We start from the raw sequence: 9794 nt of genomic DNA on the forward strand, positions 1-9794 counted from the left end.
CTCCCCTTACAAAAGAACGGGCGGGACAGGCATTCCAATCACTGCAAAGGAAGACTAACGCCGAGGCTGGAATTCCAGCACCATGCTTCGTGGACAGCTCCGCGGCTCTTCACAGCGCGCCAGACAGAGATTGCTCTTTTTTAATCGCTGAGATTCCAGACAGGGGAAAAGTGCATGTGTGTGAGAGAGGGCAAGGCTTGTTGCTCTGCGCTTCTTTGGCCTCTTTTTTCCCCAAAAAACCCACTCACTCACTCATTCGGAACCCAGGAACTCAAAAAGACCAGGGGTCGCAGAGCTGCCTTTCCCTGCCCTTTGGAGTCGCGGGACGCCCTCGGAGGCGGAAGCGCTACAGGCGTGCCTCTCACTTTCCTCCGATCTCTCCGTCTTTTGCTCACCTGCCCAGGTGCGCCCGACCCGTTTCTCCCGCCTGCAGCTCCTCCGGGTCGCCTACTCTGGTGGGTGGCTTCTTTCCCCGGAGTAGGGGGTGGGTTGGGAGGGAATATTAGCAAGCGCTCCATTCCAGCTACCACGGTCAAGAGCTCCGGATTCCCTGTCGAGAAGGTTTGGCGTAGTCCTCTCTCCTCCCACCTCCTCACCTCCACCCACTCCCCTTCCGAGAGAGACAGAGAGAGAGTTGACAGCAACCCTTCTCCATCCACCCACTCAATCCAACGCGCCTTCTCACTTCGCTTTTCTTCCGACGCCACTGCGCGGATCTCGCCGCGGGGGAACCTTTCAGCACCATGAACAGCTCCCAAGCCCTCTTCTTCGCCGGAGGACCCCAGGGGTGGCGGGCTGGAAGCGCGGTCTTTCCCCTCCTGCTGGCCGGGCTGTGCCTGGCGAGCTTGGCCGGGAACCTGCTCCTCTTGACGGTCCTCATCCACGAGCTCCGAAGAGGGAAGATCTCGCCCGCCAACGCCTTGGTGCTCAACCTGTGCTCGGCGGACCTGATCCTGGTCGTCTGCTGCCTCCCCACGCGCATCGCCACCTACTCGCGGCGCTCCTGGGTCTTCGGCAGCTTCGTCTGCAAAGCGACGGACTGGCTCCTCCACGGCTGCCTGGTGGCCAAAAGCCTCACCTGGGCGGCGGTGGGGCAAGCCAGGTACAAGCATGTGGTCTCCTCCTCCTCCTCATCTTCTTCTTCATCATCATCTTCTTCCAAGTGCCTGGGCTTGAGCTGGCGGCGCTTGGCGGGGCTCCTAGCCTCGGCTTGGCTAGCGGCGCTGCTCCTGCCTCTCCCGCACCTGCTCTTCACCTACCTGGAGGCCGGCGGCGCCCCGAGCGGGCTCCTCTACTGCGTCTTCCGGAGCCCCCCCTACGCCGCCAACTTCATGGACGTCTTCAGTAAGGTCTACCCCCTGATCGCCTACCTGGCGCCCGCGGGCTTCACCTTCTCTTGCTACTGGAGGGCTCTGCGCGCCCAGAGAGGGGGCAGGCGGAACCGACTGGCCAAGCCCGGAAGCCCCCAGAGCAAGAAGGTGACCTGGGTGCTCCTGGGCCTCACCCTCCTCTTCCAGGCCACGTGGCTGCCGGCCTGGGTGGCCTGGCTGTGGGAGAGGCACAGCGGAGGGGGCCCCCAGCCGCCCCCGGCTTTGATCTTCGCCGCTGAAGTCCTCATCTTTCTTGATGGCGCCCTCAACCCAGGCGTCTTTTTGGCCACCTCGGGGGAATTCCGGGAAGGGCTGAGGAGCCTCCGGAGGGGGCTGAGCTGCAGGGGAGATGAAGCCCGGAGGCCCAGGAGCGAGGAGACCCCCCAGTCTTTGCAGGACCTGAAGGAGGAGGAGGACGGGGAAGCGGCGGCGGCGGCGGCGGCGCAGGAGAAAGTTCTGCCCGACGTGGAGCACTTTTGGAAGGACCGGAGGAACACCGTCGCCGGGGAAGAGAGCGACCCGGTCCCCTGGGAGCACCAGGGGGACCCTTGAAAAGGGGGAGGGAGGGGAGAGCCGCTTTTCTCCGGTTTGTAGGACTTGTTGCTGCTGCTGTTTCTCGCCACCTCCCGTTGTTTCCAAGCCCCGCCCCCACCCCATTTTCAAAAAGCAAACGAGCAGGTGGCCTCCTTGAAGGAGGCGGAATCGTTGCATCCCAACACTTTGGTTCTGCTTTCCACATTAAGTGATTAATAATAATAATAATAATAATAATAATAATAATGCCTGAACCACCGCTTTAATTCGATCTTTTCTCCCCCCCCCCTTTTCCTCTTGAAATGGGCACATTCTGACGCCCCCCCTGCAAATTGATTGATTGATTGGATATATAGCTCACCTTCCTCCAAGGAGCCCAAGATGCCATGCATAGTTTTTCTCCCCATTTTATCCTCACAACAGTCTTGTGAGGTAGGTCAGGCTGAGGGTGCGTGGACTGGCCCATGACGCCCCGGTGAACTTCCTGACTGAATGGGGATTTGAACCCAGGCTACTAACCTCCTGACCTGCTAACTAGGACACCATATTGGAGAGAGAGAGAAAGAGAGAAGAAGAACTTCTGCGGTGACATTAAAAGTAGAAGCTGCATAGTTGTCCTGAGCTTTAATCTCTCTTCAACCATGAATCACCCCCTCTTCTCTTTCTCTCTCCCACCCCATGGCTAATTATGGCTTGCGGGTGCAGTGTGTGTGTTAAACCCCCAGTGCTGTGACCCTGATCCACATCTGATATTCCCCTTACTCTAAGTCATATGGGGGAGCCAGTCATGAATTTTTCACCTCACCTTGTGTCTGGCCCTCACTAGGGGGGCCTTTGGTGAGATAGTCTCTCCCTCCTTCACACACACACACACGAGCCAACTCCTAGGGGCCGAGGTCCCTTTACCCCCCCCCCCAATAAAATATTTGAGAAGGCTGCCCCTGCCCCAAAATCGATGGGCATTGCCATTCAAATGGAGTATGTGTGCTGCATCTTATGATTGATTGTGCAGGGTGGGGCTTACCTGCCCCCCATTAACTCAGGTTGGCACCCCTTCTCTGTGTGTGTGTGTGTGTGTGTGTGCGCGCGCGCGTGCTCGCGTGCGTGTCACTCACTCTATCCCCACAATATGGAACATGGGACTATTATTACTGCTATTGGCCTACCTTACAGGGACTGTCTTAAGGGTTGCCACATAATGAGAATTACTTTCAAACACTGCAAAGCACCCCATAAGTGTTCCATCTTATCTATATCCCCCAAATTCCACCTTACTCCCTTTGAGTGGCGTGTCCTCCGAAACCAAACTGCTGATGCTCTCATGTTGGAAGATGACCCTGTTCCTCTTCCCATTGACAAGTTATCCCCAGTGAGAAAGGGAGGCCCATGGCAACCTAATGTGTTGTCTCTAGTAGCTTCCCACCCCAACAAAGCAAAACAAGCCCCAACTTGTCTCCCTCTTCCCCCCCCCCACACACACGTTTTCTGCTTTTCACCCCTATCTCTTCCCAGGTGAATGTCAAGTGTATGTGTCTATGCTGAAAAAAGAGAAACTTGGAGAATGGTTATCTGGTGCTTGTAGACAGGGGATGTGGTGGGGAAAGGAATGTTATATCTAAATCCCCCCCCAAAAAAAAGTATTTCAAAAGAGGCTTCTATCTTTATTGCTTGTTTTGCTGGCTTTTAAGTAATGGTGGCTTTTAAGCAGTGAGTGACTGTCCCTCTCATAAGAAAGACACCCACGTATATGGTCTCAGATATTTCATTTTATGTATATTATACCTTCTAGGAATGGCTCCAAGTTTATGGAAAAGGGGGGTGTATCCTGCACCATACATGAGCTTTTCTGTTTAGGTAACTTACAGCTTAATAAACAAGAACCATCATTCTTTGCTGGAAGGAATCACTATGTTTAATATATTCTTCATTGTTGAATTTTGGGGGTATGATAGTAACTCTCCCCACCTCATGGCTTAAAAAACAGAGACCAAAACCCATCAGTATTATGCCAAAACCAAGACTGCAAGACATATCAACAGGGCTCTCAGCTAGTACGTGAAATATCTGGTTCCAGGACCCCTCCCTCTTTTCCCTTTTGTAGTGTGTTGGCTTGCAGGACAAGGAGATGGCCCACATTAGCTATCCAGAGATGGTGCAGGATATTACTCCAGAGCAAGACTTGGGAGCCTTTTTCATCTCAAGGACCACATTGCCTTCTGAGAAACCTTACGAGGGCCTCGTGGTTGATGAGGCTGGAGGGTAGAGCAGCAAGTGCATTTATCCTCCACCCAGACAAGTGGGAATTCAAGGGCACATTGCAGTTGGTGAAAAAACACTTGAGGTGCAAAGCAGGGCTGGTGAGAGGGGGCATGGCCAATGAAAGTTCCAAGGGCCAGAGGACAATATTTGGTCTGAGGTTCTCTACCACTGATCCAGAAAGAAGCAAGATGCTCTCTCCCACAGATATAAGAGGAACATGTAAGCACTAGAGTTGTAAGCTGACAGTTGGTTGTCCACTAATGGAGAGCCCACCAGAGAGGAACCCCTCCCCCCATTTTCTCTGTGTAAAGTTCATAACCTTCATAGAATTGTAGAGTTGGAAATAACCCCGAGAGTTATCTAATCCAACCTCCTGCAATGCAGGAATGACAGCTAAAGAATCCCATCCAACCTCAGCTTTAAAATCTTCAAGGATGGAGAGTCCACCACCTTCTGAGGGTGTCAGTTCCACTGTCAAACAGCTCTTACCACCAGAAAGTTCTTCCTGATGTCTTGACAGAATCTCCTTTCTTGCAAGTCATTGTTTCGGAGCCTGCAAGGAGGAGGAAACAAGCTTGCTCAATCTTCCACGTGACAGCACTTTAGCTATTAGAAGATGGCTTCTATCGGTATCTCCTCTCAGTGTCCTCTTCTTCAGAGTGAACAGTGAACACACCCAACTCCCTCAACCGTTCCCCATACAGTGGTACCTCGGGTTAAGAACTTAATTCGTTCTGGAGGTCCGTTCTTAACCTGAAACAGTTCTTAACCTGAGGTACCACTTTAGCTAATGGGGCCTCCCACTGCCGCTGCCACACAATCTCTGTTCTCATCCTGGGGCAAAGTTCTTAACCTGAGGTACTGTTTCTGGGTTAGCGGAGTCTGTAACCTGAAGCATCTGTAACCTGAAGTGTCTGTAACCCAAGGTACCACTGTAATGCTGTTTCCATTCCCTGGCTTTTCTTTTTTTCCTGTGCAGTACAAACTTATGTGAATTTACTTGGCAGTAAGTTGCCCATTTGCTCTCGTTTTAAGTGTGCCTGGGACTGCAGCCTTAGTTAGAGAAGGGCTTTGGTCAGGAGCTGTTTCTGCAGCACCCTCAAACCATCACAACTACTGTACAGAAGTTCCACCAACTCCCCACCCCCTGTACTCTGGGGGTGGTGGTGGGTGGGAATGGCTGCTTTAAAGAAAGGAATGCCACATTGTTCTGAAAGGAAGAAAACCCCTCTCCCCTTGACAGTAGATGTTTATTTGGAAAAAGAGAGGCATACTTCAATTGGAGAAGGACAATTCCTTGGGAAGAAAGAGAACATGAAGAATGCAATGGATTGTGTTTTCTAAATGTGCTCTTTTTTTGGTTTAAATAAAAACATAGAGAATGAACAAGAGGTGTTGGAGCTGAGATTTTTTAAAAATAAAAACAGCAACAACACAGTAAACTATATAGTTTGAAAGAAAATCTATGAGATACCATATATTTATACCAGGCTTTGCAAACCTGGAGCCCTCCAAATGTTCAGACTACAACTCCCAGTTGTCTGGAGCAGGTGGGGGTTGCAGTTTAAAACATTTTGAGGTCACCATGTTAGCAAAGACCGATCCAGACACACGTACAGAGATGGTCATACACTGGAAGGCTGTGACTCAGGACCTGCTATGCAGGCCAAAGGAGCCAGGTTCAAGCCTGACATCTACAGGTATGACTTGGGGTGTCCCTTGTCTGAAACCCCAGGCCACCAAAGTGGCCAATGGGACAGACTGACTCCTCCATAAAGCAAGGTTGCAGCTTTGGGGGCAGGTTTTAGTTTAGAGAAAAGGCAAGTAAGATGTGACGTGATGGAGGTTTAGAATATCATGCAGGGCATGGAGAAAGTGGCCGGAGGAAAGTTGTTCCTCCTCTCTGATAACACTAGAGCTCGTGGATATTTGATGAAGCTGAATGTCAAAGGATTCAGGACACATAAAATGGAGTCCCTCTTCCTGCAGTGCATAGCTAATCTGTGGAATTCACTCCCACTGGAGTCGGGGATGGCCACCAACTTGGATGGCTTTGAAAGAGGAATGGACTAATTCATGGAGAAGAAGGCTATGTCAGCTACTAGCCAGGATGGCTTTGCTTTGCCCATCACAGATGGAGGCAGAGATGCTTCTGAATGCCGTTCACTGGAAACAGCAGGAGAGGATTGTAGGAATAACGAGGACGACAGGAGGTTGGATGCAGGTGAGCTGTGCAGAAGCACACTGGCAAGCATGCTCCAAGCAGGCTGCCGACTAGTTCTGCAGAGGCTCCTTTTATTAGCAGAAGTCAACAATTGGAAACAGTAGTGAAACCGTTCTGAACATGACATATTTCCATCTAAGCACATTTCCAGCATTAGCAAATACACATGTCAGCAGGTGTTTCCCTCAGATGTTCCCGATACTTGATTACATCTGTGTCCCCGGTCATGCTCCAGCCAAGCATTATGTCTGGTAACCAAATCTGTGAGAGGACAAACGGTCAGGGGAAAACCCCTGATTTCTAGCCAAGAAGGCAAAAGGTCAGGGAGCGTGGGCGCAGTGCTCCTTGGCACACTGTTGCATGCCTGGTGCGAGGTTTGCCTCAGCACAAGCGGAGCATCACCTCCACAGAGGATAATTCTTTTTGTGCTTGCATCTGGCTGGCCACTGTGAGAACAGGATGCTGAACTATATGAGTCATTGGCCTGATCCAGCAGTCTCTTCTCATGTTCTTCTCACTGATGGGAGTTGTAGTCAGTGCCGGATTTACGTATAAGCTAAACAAGCTATAGCCTAGGGTCCCACTCTCTTGCCCCCCCCCCAAAAAAAAAAATTAAAGGAAAAACAACAACTGGATGTACATTTCCAAAATGTAAGATGAAAAACAAATAAAATAAAACCTACATACGGCAACAGTGTTTTGTGTTGTGGAGGTTCCTATTTGTTATGTGGAAATGGCTGTAGATACCTATAAGGTCCATAAATTACCGCGTAGCATATGCAAAAAACAGTGACAATTTGTTGTTGACATAGGACAGCTGGGACCCATTACCTTCAGTAGCTTAGGGCCTCATCAAACCTAAATCTGGCCCTGGTTGTAGTCCAACAATATCTGGAGGGCCACCGGTTCCCCACCCCTTAACTCTCCTCTGATCCACAAAGGCAGTTCTTGTTCCAGAAAGGGACCATAGACAGCACCATGGCAAGCTACGTGAGTCCATGACAATACATAATTTCCCCTCCTCCCTCTCTCTTGGCCTTTGTTCTTCATCAGACTCCCACCTCCCTTCAAACTAAGGCTGGATTTTGGTCTGGGTAGCTGAAAAGAAAAGGGGGGGGGAATCCATTCAACAATAAACTAATACAGAATAAAGCTTTGCAATCTTTTAAGCTCTTTTGATAATTTGTCCTCAGTCACATGAGAGCAGAGAAGAATGCCAGCCAGCTTGGTTGGGCCTTTCTTGTTTTGCCAGCTTAAATGCTGTCAGAATTCATAATCATGCCAGGGAATTATATGGGGGCCATCTCTGCAAATACCTCCAAGCTATTTATAGAGGTAAGCGATGTTAAGCACACCAGTCTGATGGGGAAACTGACCTGTGGCCCGCCCAGGCGCATGAATATGGAGAAGGCAGAGAGCCAGCAGTGATTCTCCTCTCTGGATGAGAGAGCCGACTGAGGAATGCCTCAAGGAAACATGGTAGTCTAGGAGGAGGAGACTGTGGGCTGGGGGTGGATAGGGGAGCAGACAGATTTCAAAAATCCAAGTGGATACCCCAGAAGGAAAGGAGAAGGTGCAACTGTTTGCCCTCAAAAAACAAACAAACAAAAAACCAAGAAGATTCAGCTGGATCAGGCCAATGACCCATTTAGTCCATTATCCCATTCCTACAGTAGCCCACCATAGAACTGTAAAGTTGGAAGGGACCCCAAGGGTCATCTAGTCCAACCCCTGCAATGCAGGACTCTCAGCTCAAGCATCCATGACAGATGGCCATCCAACCTCTGCTTAAAAACCTCTAAGGAATTAGAGTCCACAACCTCCCCAGGAAGTCTGTTTCACTGTCAAACAGCTCTTACTGTCAGAAAGTTCTTTCTGATGTTTGGGACCAAAAAAATGGGACGTTCTGGGATCCCATCAGAAGCTGGGGTGGCTTCTGCAGTTTTGGGATGTCCTGCTTAAAGCAAGACGGTTGAGGGGTGTGACACCTTCTTCCTCTTCTTTGGTGATCACTTGCAGCCGAGTAAGATTGTCTTCCATAAGACACGACGCTAGATCTCATTAATAGAATCACCGAAATCTGTTGTTGTTGTTGTTGTTGTTGTTCATTATCATGATCACAATCACTATAATTAATTGATTAAAAAGGGATGACTATTACAACAGCAATGTCACAATTCTCCTCTGTAAAGCACCGTGAAAGCCAGCTGCTGATTGACGGGTGACAGCAAAATGTGATACAATGCCTCCCCCATTTCCAGCTCTGGAAAGCTCTCCCTCATTTGAAAATGAAAGTGCTCTAGTGGGCCTGACATAACAAGCTTCCAGCTTGACTTGTCTCTTGCAGGTGGCACTTTCGCCCGACGCCTGCCAATTATCGGAGCCTCCCCACTTTGTAAAGGCACATCTAAGGCAGCCTATTATGTGTCTTTAGCTAGCATAATTCCCCCCCTTACTTAAAGCTTTGAACTCTACATGCTTCATTGGAGACTGAACAAGTGGAGAAGCCCAGCGGAAGGCATTGCAGAGGTTTTGCATTTCTCCAAAGGCTTCTGTGAGGCACAGCTGAGAAAGATTTGGGCATGTCTGTTAAGAAACTCTGTTTCTGGCATGGCTAAGAGTTTTAGATCTGCTTGCCAATGAAAGAGACAAGAGGGAAAGGGGAAAGGGGGGGGGGAGGAGTGAGGGATGGGAGAGATACCGATACATTCTGTGCACCATCCTGAGACCCCCAGATATAGGGCAGGTTAACAACAACAACAACAACTTGCTAGATCCTGCAAGAATACGGTGTCCTCAACTGGCCCCAAACCCAGCAGTTAGGTGACTGGTTGGGGTTCCATTTAGAACTCATCATTTTGCAACAGCTGCATTGGTGGCCAGTTTATTATTATTACTATTTACTAAATTTATTAGTTGCTTTCTTCTTCAAGTGACTTACAAAAAAACAAAAGCAAAAAGCACATACATACATTAAAAGCAAGAGGAAATGCATGTATTACAAAGACCCCACTCAATCATAGAAAGTAAAAAGACCTGGTTATAAAAGAATGCTTTCTCCTGGTGCCTGAAGATATGCAATGATGGCGCCAGACAAGCATCCCGGTGGTGAGGGCCGGATCTGGGACTCTGCGAGTGGTGCGTACACACTGGGTGCTGAGCCAAGGGGGCACCATCTCAAAGCCTGGCAGGCAAGGCACTGGGTTTTGGGAAGAAGACATGAGGCTTTGACAGGGTCCTGGAGTCCCACTTCTCCTTCCCAAAGCCTAGTTAGCACTTTCCCAGCTTTGGGAAAGAGGTGGGTGGCTTCTGGACCCTGGCAGTGCCTTCACACCTCCTTCGCAAAGGAGGTTGCCTCCTCACCCACCTTTAGGAAGGCACCATGCGAGGACTGCGGGTAATTTTGG

The 9794-nt window shown here is 50.0% G+C and overlaps 1 protein-coding gene across 1 annotated transcript; it reads left to right on the forward strand.

Annotated features, from left to right (window-relative positions):
* Positions 1-743: 743 nt before the first annotated feature.
* LOC310853090 (G-protein coupled receptor 151-like) lies at positions 744-4167 on the forward strand (the record flags this gene model as incomplete). Its single annotated transcript, XM_083757254.1, has 2 exons — positions 744-1724; positions 4006-4167. The coding sequence occupies 2 exons, from the start codon at positions 744-746 to the stop codon at positions 4165-4167; spliced, it is 1143 nt and encodes a 380-aa protein (XP_083613380.1).
* Positions 4168-9794: the final 5627 nt, after the last annotated feature.

This window comes from Podarcis gaigeae (assembly GCF_964106915.1).
Source record: "Podarcis gaigeae genome assembly, chromosome: 9".
NCBI lineage: Eukaryota > Metazoa > Chordata > Lepidosauria > Squamata > Lacertidae > Podarcis > Podarcis gaigeae.